Genomic DNA, 23,122 nt, shown 5'->3' on the forward strand with positions numbered 1-23,122 from the left:
TAGAATCTTTATCTTTTTATTTGACAGTCTTTTAAGAAAACCAACCCTAGACACGTGTGCTAAACGTGGTATACTAATATGAAAATCTTGAAGCTTTGCTAGTATTTACAACCGATTCGTGCACAATAGCCGTTGGCATCCACTTAAGACAAATAGGTCATGGCTTATTGTATGCTTAGTGAAACCATTTTTATTGTCCCATCTGCCAGATGTCTGACAATTTGTACGTGCTGCAACAAGAACCCCTAATCTTCATCAAATCCGTCAATCACATTCAAAACAAACACAAAAACATCTAGTTAGAAAAGGAAGTAAGCATCTAAAAAGGGGGAGGGTTCAACTGTCTGCTTTACTTGATATAAAACACAGCATACCGGTATAATGTGCAGCGACATGACTTTTTCAGCGTTATCTCATTCCCATTTTTTTTTTTTGTGACCACTCAACTGCAGCAGCAAATGTGCTAAAATCCACTAAATAATGGGACAATTAAGAACATTACAGAATTATCTTTCATTTGCATTACAACACAACTTTCAAGAGCACTTGGCATAATTTAAATACACCCCCCATTATGTCATTCTACACGACTCCTTGACCCAAAACCTCCTTTTGTAGTTATACAATTGTCAACCCACAAGCAGGTGATAGTGGCCTCAGTTCCAGATTTTGAGGAAGCTATCCCAGGACCCTGTGCAGCACGCCATGCCGTCTGAGGACACGCCAATGCAGCTCACTCTGTTGTCGTGACCAGCCAGCACACCTGGGCCACCACATGAGAGGAAAAACGAATTAGTAAATCTGATTTTAAAAAATAATTGTTTTACACCTGGTTATGTTATCGACTTTTCAGTCAGTATTAAAAGCTCTTACGTACTTAAATGCATTCCGACAATCCACGTGACACCGCCTTATTCTCCAATTGGTCAGCAGTGGGCGCGCAATAATAACCGGAAATGGGTCACAGCTATGTGTTTGTGAAACGGCGCAAATTGAGCAAAATTAGTCGTTTAATAATTAAAGCAAGTTGTAATACACCAGCAAATAGGCAAGGACATTTTAAGGGGATGTTGTGAGGACATTTTTCTCCGTTGTGCTGCTAGAATAGGAAAGGAGGCGCTATGCAAACAGGCTAACACCAAGCTAGGTAACTCGCCATCATTTCTTATAGTTAAATGTCAAAATTATGCATACATCTATTAAGTGTTTTCTGACTGTAACGTTTTAAATACATATTTTTGACGTGACAGTTCGAGCTATATACATTAGTATGGGAGACATTTTTACACCTGGTTAAATTACAGACTTTTCAGTCAGTATTAAAAACTCCTACCGTACATAAATGCATTCCGACAATCCACGTGACCCCGCCTTTTTCTCCAATTGGCCAGCAGTGGGCGCGCATTAAAAACCGGAAATGGGTCACAGCTATGTGTTTGTGAAACGGCGCAAATTGAGCAAAATTAGTCGTTTAATGATTAAAGCAAGTTGTAATACACCAGCAAATAGGCAAGGAAATTTTATGGGGATGTTATGAGGACATTTTTCTCCGTTGTGCTGCTAGAATTGGAAAGGAGGCGCTATGCTAACAGGCTAACACCAAGCTAGGTAAGTCACCATCACTTCTTATAACTAAATGTCCAAAATTATGCATACATCTATTAAGTGTAACGTTTTAAATATATGTTTTGACGTGACAGTTCTAGCTCTTTACTCTAGTATGGGAGACAATTGTTTTACACCTGGTTATGTTACCGACTTTTCAGTCAGTATTGAAAACTCCTACCGTACTTAAATGTATTCTGACATTCCACGTGACCCGGCTTTTTTCTCCAATTGGTCAGCAGTGGGCGCGCAATAAAACCCGGAAATGGGTCACGGCAATGTGCGTGTGACACAGCGCAAATTGAGCAAAATTAGTAGTTTTTTAATTAAAGCAAGTTGTAATACACCAGCAAATAGACAAGGACATTTTAAAGGGATGTTGTGAGGACATTTTCCTCCGTTGTGCTGCTAGAGTATAAAAGGAGGCGCTATGCTAACAGGCTAACACCAAGCGAGGTAAGTCACCATCACTTCCTATAGCTAAATGTCAAAATTGTTTTAAATTGTCAAAAAGTGTTTTCTGACTGTAACGTTTTAAATACATGTTTTTGACGTGACAGTTCCAGCTATTTACATTAGTATGGGAGAAAATAGTTTTACACCTGGTTATGTTACAGACTTTTCAGTCAGTATCGAAAACTCCTACCGTACTTGAATGCATTCCGACAATCCACGTGACCCCGCCTTTTTCTCCAATTGGTCAGCAGTGGGCGCGCTATATAAACCGGAAATGGGTTTTTTGATTGATTGGTTGAAACTTTTATTAGTAGATTGCACAGTACAGTGCATATTCCGTACAATTGACCACTAAATGGTAACACCCAAATAAGTTTTCCAACTTGTTTAAGTTGGGGTCCACGTTAATCAATTCATGGTCACAGCAATGTGCTTGTGAAACGGCGCAAATTGAGCAAAATTAGTCGTTTAATAATTAAAGCAAGCTGCAAATAGGTGAGGGCCGACATCCGGGCAACTGAGCTACATACGGGTTGCCATAGCAACCAGACTGGCGTTGAAAACAAACCGTTGCCATTACTCTTTAACCTGTCGACCTACGCTGATTAAACCCGTCATTCTGCCTCCAAAATGCCGAAAAACTGTGTTGTTTTTGGTTGTGCTAACCACAACTGGAAACAGGGAAAACAAAGGTTGTATTTTGTTCTGCCAAAGCGTGATAAAAGCCCAGCAGAGACGAGACAAATGGCTCGCAGCTTTACACCGGGAAAACGAGGACGGTTCTCACTGGAGTCCCCCAAAGTCCCGGGTCGTGTGTTCGGATCACTTTGTTTCTGGTAAATATAAGGAACAAAAATCCACCTTCTTAACCACAACTTGGCTATACCGTCCGTGCTAACGTTGTACTTGTTGAATTTGTACCTTATAACGTTCGACAGCTGAAGTTGTTGTTGTACAAAAATAACATGCGGTATATACTATATAGCAGGGGTGGGCAATTAATTTTTACCGGGGGCCGCATGAGCTACCCGAGCACTGCTGGAGGGCCACATCGACAATATTTCAATTAAATTTTGCTCAATATTATTTTTGATATATACCGTAAGATAAATAATAATAATAATAATAATTAATAATAATAGTAATACTTTAACATAGTGTGTGTAACAGCATTCCATGACTAATATAAATAAATTAACATTAATAATAAATGACAGTAAAATAAGCACACGTATGACTGAGGAGTCATAGTGTAACTTTGTGTGGTGTTTTAGTTGTCCGACTTTTTGTGTGGCCATAAACGCACCAGTGGTTTAGTGCTATGCGTGTTGGTGACAGATGACAAGTTGGTTTTGGCCTGGTTTGTACGGCAGAAAATTACTAGTTTTTCGAGATAGAATTGTTTTACTTATGTTTTTGGTGTGGTTATGTCCGAATATAAACAGTTTTGCTCAATAAAGTGATCGATATAATTCCTGTCCTCGAAGCATCTCGATAGACGTTACAATAATTGAACGGTGTTCAATTGAACGGTGTTGACGAACACCATTAGGGCCGCTTGTTGTCACTGTCACTCAAAGTTGCATTGCAAAATTCCATAGAATAAATATGTTTATTTTGTTTAGAATTCAGATGGGATTTGATTTGGTGCGCGGAATATACTTGCTGCGCGCAGCGGACGCTTGAGCAGTGCGCAATTGCGCAGGCACGCACCTTAGAGGGGACGTTGCTTTGCAGTTCATGTGTTGTTGAAAACACGGCATTCCTCATCAACTTTTCTCTTTTTAGCGTCTCGGGTGTAAACCGTGCATCACTTGTCGCTGCATTTGCACCTTCACTCGCAGGTTACACACGGACACACGCCCATAAATAATACTTTTCAAAATAAAAGCAGCACAGTTGTATTGCGCGCAGGACATAGATGTTTTTTCAACTTTATTTTGTAATTGCAGCTGTTCACATTCACTCACAATCATGCACACGCATACGTCCACACGGAAGTAATACAAATAACGATTTTCAAAACAAAAGCAGCACCGTTGTATTGCACACTCGACATAGATACTTTTTTAAATTTATTTTGTAATTTATAATTGGCCTCACGCGGGCCGGACAGGGACGCACAAAGGGCCGGATGCGGCCCGTGGGCCGCAGAATGCCCAGGTCTGCTATATAGTCTATAGCCTAGCTAGCTATTTTCGAAAACCGGTTTCGTTTAAATTTGCACTTAACAGTTGGGTTTTTAAAAACCAATAAACCCTATAATTTTCATGTTGCCATTTAATCAACTTTTCAAGACAGTCGCAAAATGCTGTCTGCAAGACTTTTCAATACAAAGACATATATTTTGTACATTATTCGCCTGCTGTACTGCGCCTTCATAAGGCTACAACTTACAAGGACCAGGCTACTAGGGGTCAGTCTGCTTTCTTTTGGGGTTTTTTGCCGGACATTCCAGTATTATTTACCCGTAATCTTGGTATTACTTTCCTTATTAAGTTATTTTGCCACCTCCCCCTTCTCTGTTTAAACTCTCCTTTGTTGTACTTAAACAATACATGTAGCCCTCAAATCTCTCAATATTTTATACACTAACACTTGATCTTGTTGTTGATAACTTCCGCGTCTCTTTCTTAGTAGCGCACAGGCTAAGCTAACTAGCAAGCTAAGCTAAGCCTGAGAAGCTTTAAAGTTCACTGAGACGAGTCTGACGCAAATAATACATTTTTGTTTTTTCACACAATATGCGAATAAGTAAAAATGCGTAAATGAAAGATTTAACGCCGACTTCCAAGCCACAACGCTCGTTAAATGCTTTTTCTGTCAATGCTGTTCGCTGTGAGCTGGTTTGTTTTCAACAAATTCCCGGTTGCTAGGGGATTGGTAGGCGGAAGTGACGTAGGTCCGCCCTCACCTATAGGCAAGGACATTTTCCTCCGTTGTGCTGCTAGAATAGGAAAGGAGGCGCTATGCTAACAGGCTAACACCAAGCTAGGTAAGTCGCCATCACTTCCTATAGCTAAATGTCAAAATTATGTGTGCATCTAAGTGTTTTCTTACATAACAGTAACGTTTTAATTACAGGTTTTGACGTGACAGTTCGAGCTATTTACATAAGTACGGGAGAAAATTGTTTACAAATGTTGAATAGTAGTCAGGCGTTTATATAAACAGAGCTTTAATTTGAATTGGAATAATTCTGAAGTACAATTTTAAAAAACAAACAAAAAAAATTAACATAGCTCCATTTTACAGTTGACCCCTCATTTACTAGGAAGTTATGTCACACTTTTCAGTCAGTATTAAAAACTCCTATCATTCTTAAATGCATTCCGACAATACACGTGACCCCGCTTTTTTCTCCAATTGGTCAGCAGTGGGCGCGCAATTTAAACCGGAAATGGGTCACAGCAATGTGCGTGTGAAACAGTGCAATTTGAGCAAAAGTAGTTGTTTAACAATCAAAGCAAGCTGCAATACACCAGCAAATAGACAAGGACATTTTAAGGGGATGTTGTGAGGACATGTTTCTCCGTTGTGCTGCTAGAGTAGAAAAGGAGGCGCTATGCTAACAAGCTAAAACCAAGCTAGGTATGTCGCCATCACTTCCTATAGCTAAATGTCAAAATACATCTATGAAGTGTTTTCTTACATGAGCGTGACGTTAAAATCTTAGTTTTAACTACATGTTTTGACGTGACAGTTCGAGCTATTTACTTTACACCTGGTTATATTACCGACTTTTCAGCCAGTACTGTAAACTTCTACCGTACTTGAATGCAATCCGACAATCCACGTGACCCCGCTTTTTTCTCCAATTGGTCAGCAGTGGGCGCGCAATAAAAACCGGAAATGGGTCACGACTATGTGCATGTGAAATTGAGCAAAAATAGTTTAATAATTAAAACAAGCTGCAATACACCAGCAAATAGACAAGGACATTTTAAGGGGACGTTATGAGGACATTGTAGATTCCTAATGAAGCCTTAGTTTGACGCTCCTCCACTTTCTCCTGCTCCCGCTTGCTGCGGCAACAACAAACAAAACTCCAGACGCTCCTCTTCGTTTTGTATCGTTTACTTGTGAACTCAATCATTCAAAAACGTAATACAATAACTACATGGGAACAAATGAATGACAAAATGAAGCGAGTTTGTTAAAGTAAAAAAGAGTTAGGAAAAGTAAGAGTGAGGTCAAAAAACTGTGTGGCTCAATTCCCTCGCACCTGACTGCTATTACCCATAATACCTTGTGTCCAAAACCACTTTACCACACAGATCCTTCCGCCATATATGCAATTAAACAGTTGCGTCATCAAATTATTTAGACAAATGTAATAATTATTCTAAGCATACAAATAAAGTAAATAGTCCCATTTTGGCTGAATAAACATAAAGCACCTTCCATAAAAAATGTAATTGAACTCAAACAGCATTTAGGCTCCTACAGACATTTTCCTTCGTTGCGCTGCTAGAGTAAGAAAGGAGGCGCTATGCTAACGGGCTAAACTCCAGCTCAGTAAGTCGCCATCATTTCCTATAGCTAAATGTCAAAATGATGCATATGTCTGAAGTGTTTTCTTACATGACAGTAACGTGAAAATCTTACAGTATTTAATACAGGTTTCGACGTGACAGTTCGAGCTATTAGTATGGGAGGAAATTGTTTACAAATGTTGAATTGTAGAAAATGCTGTAAACAGGGCTTTAATTGGAATAATTTTAAAATAAAGTTAAACTTGACAGTTGACCCCTCATTTACTAGGAAGTTATATCACACACTTTTCAGTGAGTATTAAAAACTTCTTCAGTACTTAAATGCATTCCGACAAGCCACGTGACCCCGCTTTTTTCTCCAATTGGTTAGCAGTGGGCGCGCAATAAAAACCGGAATTGGGATGTTATGAGGACATTTTCCTCCTTTGTGCTGCTAGAGTATGAAAGGAGGCGCTATGCTAACAGGCTAACACCAAGCTAGGTAAGTCACCATCACTTCCCATAGCTAAATGTCAAAAGTATGCATATATTTATGAAGTGTTTTCTTACATGACAGTAACGTAAAAATCTTACAGTTTTAAATACAGGTTTTGACGTGACAGTTCAAGCTATTTACATTATTATGGGAGAAAATTGTTTACAAATATTAGAATTTTAGAAAATGCTGTAGTCAGGCGTTTGTATACATCTGGAGGTTGCCTACAGCCGCAACTTTGTAGTGCACGACTATAAGATATTTTTAGCACCCTTTTGTTCAACTCACCCACTCTCTCCGCCTTCAGCGAGTCCCATATGTTGACGTTAAAGTCGTCGTAGCCGGCCAGAATGAGGCGTCCGGACAAGGAGGGCGCCAGTGAGGTGACGCCGCACATGATGCCGGAATCCTGATAGGTGAGGAGCTCCTGGTCAGCCCTCATGTCGTACAGTTTACAGGTGGCGTCATCGGAGCCTGTGATGACTGCGTTGCCGTTGGGTAAGAACTGCAAGGAGAGAAAAGGGTTGAGGAACTATGATTATAGCATCCGACGTCAGAATTCACAGAGCCTCTCTCCTCACCCCGATAGCGTTGATGTCGCTCTCGTGGCCCCCGAAGGTCTGTCTGCAGGTACCCTCTCTGATGTCCCACAGCTTGGCGGTGAAGTCACACGCTCCCGAGATGAAGAACTTGAAGTCCGGGGACACGGCCAAAGACATGCAGTCCCCCTGGTGGCCTGCAAAGATGGTCTTTTGTGTCCCTGTCTCGATGTCCCAAAGCACACTGGAACCAAGAGCATTTGGATTTTTGGCTACCGCCATGAAGGTGCATTTTATTTAAAATATAGTGAAGTACTTTGACTGGCATTTTTACTGTAATTCCTTCAAAGCAAAACCGTGCTCCTGTCATATAGAGCAGGGGTCCCCAACTTTTCAGTGCTGTTTTTAAATGACCGTAAGTCTTGGACTATAGAAAGTATTTTAATCAGAGATGTCCGAGGCCGATATTATCGGCCGATAAATGCTTTAAAATGTAATATCGGAAATTATCGGTATCGTTTTTTTTATTATCGGTATCGGTTTTTTATTTATTTTTTATTAATATTTTTAATTTTTATTAAATCAACATAAAAAACACAAGATACACTTACAATTAGTGCACCAACCCAAAAAACCTCCCTCCCCATTTACACTCATTCACACAAAAGGGTTGTTTCTTTCTGTTATTAATATTCTGGTTCCTACATTATATATCAATATATATCAATACAGTCTGCAAGGGATACAGTCCGTAAGCACACATGATTGTGCGTGCTGCTGGTCCACTAATAGTACTAACCTTTAACAGTTAATTTTACTAATTTTCATTAATTACTAGTTTCTATGTTACTGTTTTTATATTGTTTTACTTTCTTTTTTATTCAAGAAAATGTTTTTAATTTATTTGTCTTATTTTATTTTATTAATTAAAAAAAGGACCTTATCTTCACCATACCTGGCTGACCAAATTAGGCATAATAATGTGTTAATTCCACGACTGTATATATCGGTATTGGTTGATATCTGTATCGGTAATTAAAGAGTTGGGCAATATCGGATATCGGCAAAAAGCCATTATCGGACATCCCTAATTTCAATGGTTGAAATCTGCACTTTTCAGTGTTATACGAGTTATTACGGTAATCTACGTCACAGCAGCTCAGACAAGGAACAATGCAGAGTGGGCGGGGTTTGTTTTCAGAGCAGCCAGCCCCAAACGCGTGTGTCAGTAACAGATGCGGAAGCTAATTTTTACAACACATTTCTGCTTAAAAGTGATAATATAGTTTAGGTGTTTATTACCCTTTGCATTCATATTTTGCTGTTTGTTAAATTTTTTGTTTTTTTGCTTGATTGTAAAATATGTCTATGGAGGAGCTGGTCTGAGAAGTAAAAGAGGAGCAATGTTCATATGTTGTTAATATTCAGTCTTTTATTGTTCATAGTTAATATTGTAAATCCCACTTTCTTTATTTTCATGTCCATTTTGGGTGTCCCATTCAGTAAAAAACTGTAAAATTCCATTCTGTTTTTTTGAGGTGGTCTGTCTTAACTTTTTTAGAATTCTATTGGACATTGTGACTTTTGGTATTAGTGTTCCTGAAAAAAAGGGACCCAAATACACATACTGTACAGCATATTTTTACAGCTAAATGTGTATATATCATTTATACGCACATACACATTGGCCCCCCAGACACATTTTTTCTCTCAATGTGGCCCCCGAGTCAAAATATTTGCACAGATCTGGTATATACTGTACCATCAACCTGCCGGGGACAGCAGATGAAAATTAGCCTTCAGCTACAATCTGGCACATTTACATTTTTTGTTCATTAGTGTGCATTGTCCAAAGTAACACAAATATAACTAATGACAACTTCCTATCAGGAGTTTTATTACACATCTATGAACAAGTCTATTGGTGTGTCTAGTGGGACAGGCGAAAGTTAAGTCGGAGAAAATGTGGTAATTTATAAAATATTTAATGTTTCTGTGCAACCCGGTAGCAAATGCGTCACGGACCAGTTTCTCAGACCGGTGGTTGGGAACCACTGATTTTTTACTGTAGGCCCTTCAAAAAAAGGACTCCTGTTGTATAGATCAGTGGTCCCCAACCACCGGGCCGCGGACCGATTGGTACCGGGCCGCACAAGAAATTAAAAAAAATAATAATAATAAAATTATTTTATTATTTTTTTTAATGAAATCAACATAAAAAACACAATATATACATTATATATCAATATAGATCAATACAGTCTGCAGGGATACAGTCCGTAAGCACACATGATTGTATTTATTTATGTAAAAAAAAAAAATTTTTTTTTTTTACATAAATACAATCATGTGTGCTTTTTTTTTTTTTAAATACACCCTCCACCCCCCACCCCCCACCGGTCCGTGGGACACATTTTCAAGCGTTGACCGGTCCGCAGCTACAAAAAGGTTGGGGACCACTGGTATAGATGATCTTTGAGTAGCATTTTCACTGTAGGTCCTTCAAAATACAAGAACGCTCCTGTCATACCGAAAGTCTTTGACCAGCATTTTTACTGTACGTCATAAAAAATAGAAGCTTTCTGTCACAGAGAGGATTTTTGACTGGTGGTTTTGCAGTAGGTCCTTTTAAGACAAAAGTGTGATCCTCTCATCTACTATAGGATCTTTAACGAGCATTATCATGAAAAAAGTCAGAGCGCGGTTGTCTTGGACTGTTTTTGCAATAGATCCTGAAAACCACCAGGTTGCTCCATAACAGTATCAATCAAAACTGCTCTTTATTGTCTTTGCATAGGCAGACTCTTTGATGAAGGATGTCCCTAATGAAGTGCTCTAAAGATGTCTCTCACCAGGTGCAGTCTCCAGAGCTGGTGATGATCTCGCTGTCACTGATGAAACGACAGCAGGAGAGGTAACCTGCAATGACCACATTGACAATACTTTGCTATAATAAGTTCCAGGACATACAGTATGTACATGTCCATTTATTGGCACTCACCTGTGTGTGCCGCCAGCTCGCGCATGACCTTGACGTTGCCGTCTTTGCCCTTGAGGTTGTAGATGGAGCACATGTTGTCCAGACCTCCACAGGCCACAAGGTTGCCCGAAGGTGCGTATGCGCAAGTCATCACCCACGATGACTTGAGTGGGATGGCGTTCACCTGGAGAAAAACAGAGAATATATTTTTTTAAACTGTGGGTCATGGGCCAAAATGAATCAGTTGCTGAGTTTCATAGGAAAATGTATTGTAAACATATATATTGATCAAGCAGGCACACTTAGCAAAGGGCTTTTTTCAGTCAGAATTTGTGGTAGTAAATTCATGTGTTCTTTATCAATTTATGTACAGCATATGTCAATTCTGTGGCATTTGTACAATTTACAATACAATAATATATAGTATACAGTAATACAATGATTTATTACACCATATTGGGGAACCCTTCATGTTATCTGCACAGTATTAACTTTGCATTGGTTATTAATGTCTTTGTAAAAATGCCAGTTTACTTATTTCATTAAGTTCACACATTGTTGAATGAATACTATAATATTTATTACAAAAATCATACCAGATTAATACATATTTATACATTATATTAATCAAAATTAAATGCATTTAATTAGATTTAATTCAAATATAGAATGAAATAAATTATTTGGGTATGGTACAGATTTTACATACAGTAACAAAAGTAAAATTTGATTAAAAAAACAATGAAAAACTACAAATGAGTAATAATAATACCACTATTTTCGACCTATTCACATATATAAATATTGCACCTCGCTAAATGATTGCACTATGTATAAATAAGAAAACCAAAACACTATCTTGACACACATTTTGCACACTGAGCGATATATCCATCCATCATTACTCATTCTCCTTCAATGCCACATCAAAATGGAATGCACTCCCAACAGGTGTAAAAGAAAGTGCATCTCTATCCTCCTTCAAAACCGCACTAAAAGAACACCTACAGGCAGCTACAACCCTAACCTAACCCCATCCCCCCACCACATCCCACCTCCCGGATTGTAAATAATCAAATGTATATACTTGTTCTTATGCTTTCTGAGTTCACTATGTTCACCGCTCGCTGTACATATCATACGAAGTGAGACCTACACTGTTACAATGTCCATTTCTCAGATTATATAATTGTTGATGACTGAAGTATGCAGATAGCAACCCAACCTAAACAACCTGCCCCCAACCCCCTCCACATCCCACCCCCCGGATTGTAAATAATGTAAATAATTCAATGTATATACTCTGATGATTAACTTGTGTGATGACTGCATTATGCTGATAGTATATATTTGTACCATGAATTGATTAACGTGGACCCCGACTTAAACAAGTTGAAAAACGTATTCGGGTGTTACCATTTAGTGGTCAATTGTACGGAATATGTACTGTACTGTGCAATCTACTAATACAAGTTTAAATTCAATCAATCAATCCATTTTCTACCGCTTGTCCCTTTCGGAGACGCGGCGGGTGCTGGAGCCTATCTCGGCTGCATTCGGGCGGAAGGCGGAGTACACCCTGGACAAGTCGCCATCTCATCACAGGGCCAACACAGATAGACAGACAACATTCACACTCACTTTCACACACTAGGGCCAATTTAGTGTTGCCAATCAACCTATCCCCAGGTGTATGTTCATGGAGGTGGGAGGAAGCCGGAGTACCCGGAGGGAACCCACGCAGTCATGGGGAGAACATGCAAACTCCACACAGAAAGATCCCGAGCCCGGGATTGAACTCAGGACTACTCAGGACCTTCGTATTGTGAATAATAATTAATGCTGCCCTGAGTGATATAGAGATTCGGAAATTATTAATTCAAATGTATTTGTATATTAATTAAATGTATTCTTATTTACATCTTCAGGGTGGTGTGGTTTAGATGGTAGAGCGGCTGGCCAGAAACTTGAGGGTTCTGATGTGGAATCTGAACCAAGGATGTCCTTGTGGCTTGTGCAGCCCTTTGAGACGTTTGTGATTAAGAGCTATATAAGTAAACTTTGATTGATGGATTGATTCCTGGTTCGAATCCAGCTTCCACCACCCTAGTCACTGCTGTTGTGTTGTTGGGCACGACACTTCACCCACCTTGCTCCTCCAAGTGCCACCCACACTGGTGGAACGTAGCTTAAAATGTAGATAATGGGTTCCTTTCAGTGCAAAGCGCTTTGAGTCACATGAGGAAAAGCGCCATATGAAAAATACTTCACTTCATGAGGAAAAGCGCTATATGAAAAATACTTCACTTCATTTTATATATACAGTATATATATATATTTTATATTATATTTTTGTATTCCTGAAAAATCAACTGTGCATGCTTGATGAAATGGTACAGTCGGTATCGAGCTCAGTGCACTCAAATCTACAGTATTTGCAATTTTTTTTACTCTTTCAGCTTTTTCCTTTTTTTTAGTTTGTAGATACAAAAGATAGCTAGCTCGCTAAATTAAACTAAATTAAAATAGCTTGTTCTCCAGTCTAACTCTCGTACATGCCGTTAAACATGACAGTTTGCTTTATTTGACAAATTTTATTTATTTATTTTACAGACAATTTTATATGACATTATTGTTTCTTTTGTTAATGTCAGAGCTCGTTCTGCAAAAGGGTAATCCCTAGAAATGCACAGTTTATGGAGAGGGACCCAGAGTTAAAATATACATCATCATATAGCCCCCCGCGACCCCGAAGGGGATAAGCGGTAGAAAATGGATGGATGGATATAATACACAAAATTCAGTAGAATACAATTAATTTCAAAATCTACCCACCCTATACCCATTTACAATTCCATACCAGCCTAGCAACAGGTTGACATTTACAAAAAAGGAATCTTTAAATCCACCAAATCAGTCTCGATATCCTATTTTTGAAATTTGATTAAAATTGCATCTTGAAGATTTGCGATAATTTTTTCATACATACAGAGGCCAAAACCAAAATTATGCGACAATTGTGAAATCCTTACCCATGTGGGGTGTGCTAAATATACTAAGCATAACACAGCAATACATTTTGCTTAAAACGCTTTTTAAAAATTTATAAAGAATGTCATTCTTTTATAAAGCTATTAATCTCATTCCAGATCATCTGACCGATACAGGCTATACTAAAGCTTGTACACTTTAGATGACGATTTTCCCTCTTAATAAAGGTTGACTTCTAGTGTTATGTCTATGAGAAGGAGTGGTCACTGTAATGAGCTGGCTGAGTCTAGAATTTAATCTGTGTACCACGTTATACATAATACAAGCACTGTGGAATCTGTTGCACTCAGTAAGCTTCAGAAGATTGTGCCCATAAAAAAGAGGATCTGAGCGTTAAAGTTTGCCCATGATATAACACGTATGGCTTTCTTCTAAAGAATCTCCAGTTTTTTAAGATAACTAGGATACGTGTTACACCATATGACGTTGCAATAGTTTATATGTGGTTCAAATAGTCTGATATAGAATTAAGAGCATTAAAAGGAAGAAAGTGCCTCAATTTTGAGAGTAAACCGACATATTTAGATAATTTATTCATTAAATATTCGATATGGCTTTTGAAATTTGTAAACCCATCTATGTATACTCCAAGAAATTTAGTGCTCTCAACTCTCTCAAATTTTTTTACCATTTATTTTAATCAGTATGTTATCAACGTTTTTATGGCTTCTATTTGAAAGAAATATAACGGTATTTTAATTTATATTTAAAGATAATTTATTACATTAGAACCAATTATCTACTTTAACTGATTCATTATTGACAATAGTTTGAAGGCTTTCAGGATTTTTGTGTGACATGAATACATTTGTGTTATCAGCAAAAATTACTTTGTGAAGAGTAATTGATGAGTTCACAAAGTCATTTATATATAATATAAAAATAAGTGGTCCAATATGGAGCCTTGTGGAACTCCACATGTTTGCAGAGAAAAACCGGCTGCACACTGTCTGCTCAGCAAACACTTGTGAACGGTACATGTTATCTCCTCAGGAGGAGATTAAACAGAGTTTGTCTTACCTTATTGGTCGTGATGCTGTCCCACACGATGAGTTTGCCATCTTGTGACGCACTGACGCACAGCCTAGTGGCACATTAACAGACAATCTAATTTGTGCGCAGTTTTCTGGCATCTTTCTGTGTGATTTTTGCAGCAGGAGATTTCACTTTTTGGCACTAGTGTCATCAACACCAACAGTACTCACCTGGAGTCAGTGGACCAGTGCATTGCATAGATCTTGGCCAGGTGACCCCTCAGGGTTTTCCTGGTCTTTAGCTGGACTCGGCCCACCACGTTGATGCTGGCCGCAGCCTCCTGCAGGGTGGTGTCCTGCATCACCTTACGCGCCGCCTATAACGGGGAGGGGCAAACAAACAGCCCTTTTTACACTGAAAAAACCGGCATTTTATAAATCCGGCATTGTGAGGTTCTATCAGAGCTGGGACAGACTTGTTATTCTCACTTGTACCCACCCTGCTTTGTTGAAAGCAATCGTCGCAGGCTGTTACGCACACTTACAGTTACAGCAATATACTTTTTGTTGTAGTTCTGTGAAAGGCAATACATCTTCTGTTAAGGTTTGGATGCAGCTATTTTGCTGTGTAAAAGTGGCTCGTGAGAGTATAAACCAGGGGTTTCAAATGTCAGGCTCTGTGATCATTTGTTTTTTTGGCCTGTGCAATGTGGATATCACTCAGTGTTAAAAGCCATGGAATAAAAGTATGTTTTTAAGAGAGATTTAAAAACAGGAAGAGAGGAGGCTTGTCTAACACTCAGAGGTAGGTCGTTCCAGAGCTTGGGAGCAGCAGCAGCGAAAGCTCTGTCACCTCTAAGCTTCAGCCTTGTGTCCGGGACCGTCAGTAGCAGCTGATCGGCTGATCTTAGGGATCGGGTGGGGCAGTAAGGCTGAAGGAGGTCGGAGAGATATGTTGGCGCGAGGTTGTTTAAACATTTAAAAACAAATAAAAGGAGTTTAAAATTGATTCTGTAACGCACAGGGAGCCAGTGAAGGGACGCTAATATAGGGGTGATGTGCTCACGTCTGCGGGTCTGTGTTAGCAGACGAGCAGCAGAGTTCTGCAACGATAGGAACAAGCCAGGAACCGATGGGATCCAGCGAGCGTGGGTGCAGGAGGAGACCGGATACCGCACCATTCCTCCTTCGGGAAGCCGGGCCAGGAGTGCCCTAACTTTCACCAGCTGGCCGCCACGTTTACCGCGGCGCCGGAGACGCCTCCGCCGGGGGAGAGGAGCCAGGGGGCGGGAAAGGAAGGCAGGAATCCGGCCAGGTGAAAAAGATGACTGGGACGTCAAAAAACCAACGTTGAAGTTGATCATATCAGTGGGAGAGGGGCAAAGATCCAACAGTGTTTGGCGGTCATACACAAGCAGTGAGCTGAGAGAGACGAAAATAGACGCAAACAACACAAAAACGAACAGAGCTGACAGCGAGAGACGGCGGCCAAAGCACATACTGGCGCCATCTTGGAAAAAATTAATTCAAACATTGCAAAATCCAATTATGAGATATATTAGGAAGGAAAAATTAAACCTGTCTTTACTTTGATCCTTTAATCAGATAACTTTTTTGCACAATTACAAAATGAAATGGAGAAGATCACACTACCTCAACCACAAATGGCTCAAAAGTCAAACAAAACTGTGTGACGTCAGCAAATGTTGTAAGTCTTCACAGCTCATAGAGCATCTAAGGCACAGGTGTCAAACTCAAAGCCTGGGGGCCAGATCTGGCCTGCTTCAGCATTTTATGTGGCCTGTGAAAGTTTGGAAAAAATGTGCATGCATAAAGCATTGAATCTTTTTTGAAAAACATATGTTCTTTCAATTTTGACAGAAAAAAAAGATTTGCGTGCAATTGCATATCTTCTATACTTTATAATTTTCTGTTCATGCAACAAGATATTTGAAACATTTATTTGTTATCAAAAATTAAATACTTACTATAAATACAACTTTTTTACTACTCATACGATATATTGGAGCCTTGACTATTGGCCGATACCCACATTAGTCCGATACAATATTAGCATGAATCATAGTACATACTAATATTATTTTGTAGACTGAAATGTTAGAAAATGTTTGCTCAAGTGAAATTAGTCAAACAGAACAATAACTTGTTAAACTATTAATCTTATGAGAGACTTATACTGTCTGTATATTGAAGTAGAGTGGTAATTTGTTGTTGGCGACATAAGTGGCCACAGTAGTTTAAAGATAAAATGTGCTGCAGGACTGCTTGTTTCAGAGCTCATATTGAACGTTTTACATGCAAGCCAATATCATCCAATACTTGTTTTTTTTTGCTGATATTGGACTGATTATATCAAATCGGGACATCCCTAACCTAAATATCTGCTTGTCACCCTGACTTATGATTTCAAATCAAGTCATCCATCTGTAAAAAAATATAAGAAATATGAGGTGATTATATATTTACATTCCTGTACATTTTATTTACTGTTACAAGCAACATCTTTGAGTGAAGCCATAACTGCGATGTGGCCCTCAAAGAAAACTAGTTTGACAGCCCTGTTCTAAAGCAAGGGGTTACTTAGTGCAGTCCTCAGCTATTTTTGTATAGTTATACAATCTATCACATTTACATTCTATATGTTCATTAATGTGCATTATCCCATGTAATAAAGATATAACAAATCAGGAGGGTTATTATATATATGAACAAGCTTATCGGTGTGTAGTAGGACAGGCAAAAGTAAAGTTCGGAGAAAATGCGATCATTTATAAATTAATGTTTCTTGGTAGAAAATGCATCACTGACCGGTGTTTGAGATCGGTGTTATTACCTCTGTATAAGTGTGTTGTTTAATGTATTTTTTAGCTTTTTCGTAATGCGTTGTGGTAATTGTGAGATGCACTTTGGACACCCCTGGCTTACACAGTAGATGTGGTTCCATAGTAACAGTTTTACCCTGCAGCAGATGAATTCACAGGAATTCCTAGATTGTAATCGAACCTAGAACTGAACCAGTGTCACATTGTTGAACTCAGGAAGTTCCACTGTTGTCTATATCTGAGCTCCTCTTGCTGTATTTAACGTGTTAAAGTGTAATAAGGTGTGAGCTACTTACAGTGATCTGATCTTTGAGGTTGTCTGCCTCCTTTCGCAGTTGCTCCATTTCACCCATGGTGATGCTCGTTTAGGCACTGTCACCACCGGAGACAGGGATGGGATGGCAGGAAAACTGAGTAAAATGAAGACAATAACAACAACAATGACTCGTTCAAACTAAATCAACAATTTCCCCGTGCGGTAATAACGCCGCATTGTCAGCTGTTGCAACATGAGTGTTTGCCTACACTGCAGGTCCCACCTCTCCCTAGGAAGTAACGATTTTGCAAGTCAAACTTGCGCTCTTGGCTGCTTTGCAAACTTTCATAAACACACAGAAACCGGTATAGCACCCCCCCACAACCGTCATCCTCCACACACACGCACGTCTAGTCGCTCATACAACATGAATGTATGAATATTCATGTGATGTGGAAGATTTAAAGAAGTGAAAGTATTTGCTCTTCTGATGATTCGCCCTGTGTGTACACACAAACCAGTACGTCCTGTCATAATGTCATCACCTGTAGAGGTTCTACGTCTCTGAGGCACTATTAGAATTGTGCGTGTGTGTGTGTGTGTGGGGCGGGGGGTGTTCAAGCATTCAAAATGTTGATTGCTATTGAATCTGGTAATGTCGTGATTACAAAATAGGCTGCAGTCAATTCTCTAATGGACAAAATCAGTGAGTGTGAGAATCGTCCAGCATGGCAGCACATCCTGACACGTCTTTTGCGGATGCAAAACCATATAAACCTGAGCGCCCGCTTGTTTGAACATCGCTCAGATTCAGTTTAGAGCTCCCTCTCTTGAAAAACAAGACAATAGGGATGGTTTCCTCTTGATCTTCCACTTTCTCTCTCCCAATTTGAATTAGATTGGCTTGGAAAAGACAAGACCACATGGATTTGCCTCTCATTTGTGTAAAGGGAAAAGTCCAATGTCTGTGTGACTTTTGGGCCATCTGGAAAGCTGCTAGTGAATGCACCAAAATGTTCAAATGATGGCTTAGCCCCTTAAACTGTCAATACGGTCATTTTAATGGACGTCCCATGCTGTCTGGCCTGCCACGGTTGGGTTTGTGATTAAATGGCTGCAAGAATAGGGAGGGGAGTTGGGGGTGGCAATGGTAGTGGCGAGGTTGCTGGATGGTAAAGTGCATTAACACCATTGGAGAAAGAGAAAGGGACAGTCTGGAAGGGTAAGAGGCGAGTATAGGAGAGTGAGTTTTAAATCCCCGCCGACTGAGATTTTTAAAGAGGGTAGGGTGGGTGGTGGGGGTGTGCTTTTTGAATCAAATCTGCGTTCATCCGATTACTGACTGCTCTTTGCATGTGGTTAATAGATGGAGGGAGGACAGGACAGGGGATGGGGCGGATGACACCCAGGGCAGGGGGTGGGGAGCTAGATGGAGACAGAAGGTAGGATATTACTTTTTTAAACACCGATTGCTGCTCACTTTGCATCTTTAGTTAAAACCAGGATTTGCTACTCAATTAATGTTTTATTATTTATATTTTATTAATTTATTGAACACCAATGCTCTGCTGTTATTGTATTATTCATTTATTATGTCGTATTTAAACTATTGTGTTGAAGTCTGGGGAAATTGTTATAAATCCCATCTACAGCCTTTAGTCACTCTGCAGAAAAAGGCCATTAGGATTGTGTCTAATGTTCACTACAGACATCATTCAAATCCACTATTCATGGAGTTAAAGCAACTTAAACTGCACAATGTAATCCATTTCAAAACTGCTCAAATTATGTTTAGGGCATCCCAAAACTCTCTACCATCCAATATACAGAACCTATTCCAGGATAGAGATGCTCACCATAGTTACAGTCTTAGAGGAAACAACAAATTATATTTGCCTAAATTTAGAACAACTTTTAAATCAATGTGCATTTCAGTGCATGGAGTCACTCTGTGGAACAGCTTAGGGGATGAGTTAAAAACGTGTTCCAACATGATTCAATTTAAAACACTGTTTAAAAAAGAAGTACGAGGAGGAAAGAGAGTGATGCCCTCAGCACAGAGCGATGGGAGAGAGGTGTATGGTCAGAGAGTGTTTGGGCCTGTGTTTGTGTGTATGTGTGTGTGTGTGTGTGTGTTTTGTCTCGTCTTGTCTTGTCTTATACTAACAGTGGTACTATTATATTGTTAGTGTACAGAAGTTTTTCTTGTTTTTGTTTGTATGGCATTGTTCTTGTATTATATGGTTTATGTTAAATGTGGAGTGATTGAGAGGGGTTGGGATATTATAAGCATCTGCTTCATCCAAACCCTTTTCCAGCTTTGCATAAATGTCTCTCCCAAAATGTAAAAAATAAAATTAAAAAAATGTGTTGTACTGTGCAGGTTTTAATAAATACTTCAATTCAATTCAATGTATTACCACAACATATACATTTAAATGGATAACAAAGAAAACAGCAGACATTAATTTTATTACAACAAACATGTATTGTACATGTAAATCAAAAATCAGACTTTCACCCCATCCTTGTTAATGCATACAGTTTGGTAACCCTGTCACTAAGGAGGTACTTGGCTTAGATCAGGAAAGCCCGAACTGCTTGCCTCCAAGGACCAAAGTGAAAATGTGCCAACGGCCACACTCAGCAATTGTAAGCGTACAGCGGCATCATGAGTGAGGGGTTAAGTCCCATACTGCCATATGTAAAGTAGAGATCATCAGATTCAATAGATGGCTACTAGTTAGCCTTGTGAACATGCCATCAATATTTATGTGAGCTTGAAAGAGGTCAGTATGAAAATGTATTTGGGAAGCCACCCTTTGGCAAGCCAAACAAAACATCTCAGCCCATTGGATGGGGGCACCCTTGCTTTTTTTAACAAAATGTTTGTGTCTTTTCAAAAAATGCCATAGTAAGGGTTCATTCTAAGCACCAAGCACTAAACTAACAATGTGATGCTATGAAATCAATAATAGTTATAATAATATAAATATAATCATATTCAACCATTGGCTAAATTGCCCAATAAAAACAGATTCATCCCTTTAATCTAGTTCATTGACAGTTTCGTATTTCAGACATGTTTTCAGCCATTGAGAAATTATACATGTCGCGAGTGTACGCTGCCTTCTGCCCAAGTGCAGCTGGGATAGGCTCCAGCCCCCCCCCGCCCGCAACTCCGAAAGGGACACACGGTAGTGTAATGATGGATGAATGGATGGGTTAATCTTTAAATCTAGTTTTTTGGCACATTTTACAAAACAGGAAAAGCTGCCTAAAAATATTAACACAAGTAAAAAAAAAAAATGATCCAAGGCTCATACATGTTTAGATTACAAAATACATTTTTCAGTAATAAATAAATATATTTTTATATTTCATAACATATTATTTTGGTGATTTTAATGTATTATATATTTAATTTTAATGTTTAATGTATCTTTATATTTATTTTTAATTATCATTGGTATTTATTTTAGAGTAACATTTTAATCTTGTACACTATATTTACTATTTGTAGCGAGCAACACATTAAGATTTTGCAAAATATACCAAACAAAACTTAAATGATTTAGTGCCAAATTATTTACCATTTTTGGATGTGAAACGTCAACATAGCAACAAACAAACACGTCAAAAATGCAAAATGGGCCTCACCAGTTTGGAGACTCCCGTCAGGATCTTCCAGAAGACTTTTAATCACGCTTGTGCAGCCGTCACTCTCTCAATGTTGTCATGAGACTTTTTAGCACTTTCCATTCACTTTATGCTAGGGGACACAACACAGCTGGCGTGATGCTCCCCTTTGTAAGTCACTCTCTCCTGTCGTCCTAGGAGGAACAGATGAGGATTGGAGGGATGAAGGGAGATCAGGGACGAGGGGATAAACCCTGGCATGGACAGTGAGAGGTGTGGGCTGGTTGGTGGTGGTGGGGGCTGACAAAAAGGGAAAGGACACAGGGAGGGAGACCAAAGAAGGTGTTGGCGTACAGTGCAGGGGTCACAAGACACGAGCATGGGGTGAATCAAGGAATGGAAACAATGAAGGGGAGGGGTGGAAGAAGCAAAATAAGAGAGTCTGGGAATATGACTTTTTATGGTGACGGGGGAGTCCTGAAACTTCCATGACTACTATCAATGTTTTAGAAACCTAAGTGGAGAGCTAAGATTAGAAAGCTAATAGGACAGAGAGGGAGAAAAACACAACATAACCATAGCTAAAATAACAGGTCGAGTACATATACAACCCAATATGTTTATTGCCATTTGTACAGGTACAGTACAGATACATCGGAATTCTTGTGCGTTAGAAAATAGAATGGCATTGTAAGAAAATACACCAAAAAAAAAAAAGATATAAATATGTTGTATTAACAGGTAAATAAATTAAACTAAACTGTACAGAAGTTATACACAGTGCCAGTAATGCAAATAAATAAAATAAAAGGAATAATGAGGGGAACACTGTACAAGTAAATATGTTTTCTTATTGCACTTATCTCTTATTATACACATGTTCCATATTGTATATTAATTATATTAACACTGTATTGTTTTTATGGTTCTATTTTTTAGGTTAATATTGCACACTTTTATGGACAGAATTTCTAGGCGCAGTCAGGGAGTTGAGGATATCTAGTTTGGTGGCTGCAGGATTAGGTCTCTGCTATTTGCAGATGATGTGGTCCTGATGGCTTCATCTGGCCAAGATCTTCAGCTCTCACTGGATCGGTTCGCAGCCGAGTGTGAAGCGACTGGGATGGGAATCAGCACCTCCAAGTCCGAGTCCATGGTTCTCGCCCGGAAAAGGGTGGAGTGCCATCTCCGGGTTGGGGAGGAAATCTTGCCCCAAGTGGAGGAGTTCAAGTACCTCGGAGTCTTGTTCACGAGTGAGGGAAGAGTGGATCGTGAGATCGACAGGCGGATCGGTGCGGCGTCTTCAGTAATGCGGACGCTGTATCGATCCGTTGTGGTGAAGAAGGAGCTGAGCCGGAAGGCAAAGCTCTCAATTTACCGGTCGATCTACGTTCCCATCCTCACCTATGGTCATGAGCTTTGGGTCATGACCGAAAGGACTGGATCACGGGTACAAGCGGCCGAAATGAGTTTCCTCCGCTGGGTGGCGGGGCTCTCCCTTAGAGATAGGGTGAGAAGCTCTGTCATCCGGTAGGAGCTCAAAGTAAAGCCACTGCTCCTCCACATCGAGAGGAGCCAGATGAGGTGGTTCGGGCATCTGGTCAGGATGCCACCCGAACGCCTCCCTAGGGAGGTGTTTCGGGCACGTCCAACCGGTAGGAGGCCACGGGGAAGACCCAGGACACGTTGGGAAGACTATCTCTACCGGCTGGCCTGGGAACGCCCCGGGATCCCCCGGGAGGAGCTGGACGAAGTGGCTGGGGAGAGGGAAGTCTGGGCTTCCCTGCTTAGGCTGCTGCCCCCGCGAC

General features: G+C 39.7%; 1 protein-coding gene across 1 annotated transcript; it reads right to left on the reverse strand.

Moving 5' to 3' along the window:
* Positions 1 to 3: 3 nt before the first annotated feature.
* gnb3a (guanine nucleotide binding protein (G protein), beta polypeptide 3a) lies at positions 4 to 21,594 on the reverse strand. The gene is made up of 9 exons (XM_062063844.1): positions 21,336 to 21,594; positions 17,716 to 17,829; positions 14,808 to 14,953; positions 14,623 to 14,686; positions 10,573 to 10,735; positions 10,424 to 10,490; positions 7,614 to 7,815; positions 7,321 to 7,537; positions 4 to 763 (listed from the first exon to the last, which is right to left on the reverse strand). Exons 2-9 carry the CDS (start codon positions 17,770 to 17,772, stop codon positions 657 to 659), a joined length of 1,023 nt encoding a protein of 340 aa, XP_061919828.1. The 5' UTR covers positions 17,773 to 17,829; positions 21,336 to 21,594; the 3' UTR covers positions 4 to 656.
* Between the last annotated feature and the right edge of the window lie 1,528 nt (positions 21,595 to 23,122).

This window comes from Entelurus aequoreus, linkage group LG11, assembly GCF_033978785.1.
Source record: "Entelurus aequoreus isolate RoL-2023_Sb linkage group LG11, RoL_Eaeq_v1.1, whole genome shotgun sequence".
Taxonomy (NCBI): domain Eukaryota; kingdom Metazoa; phylum Chordata; class Actinopteri; order Syngnathiformes; family Syngnathidae; genus Entelurus; species Entelurus aequoreus.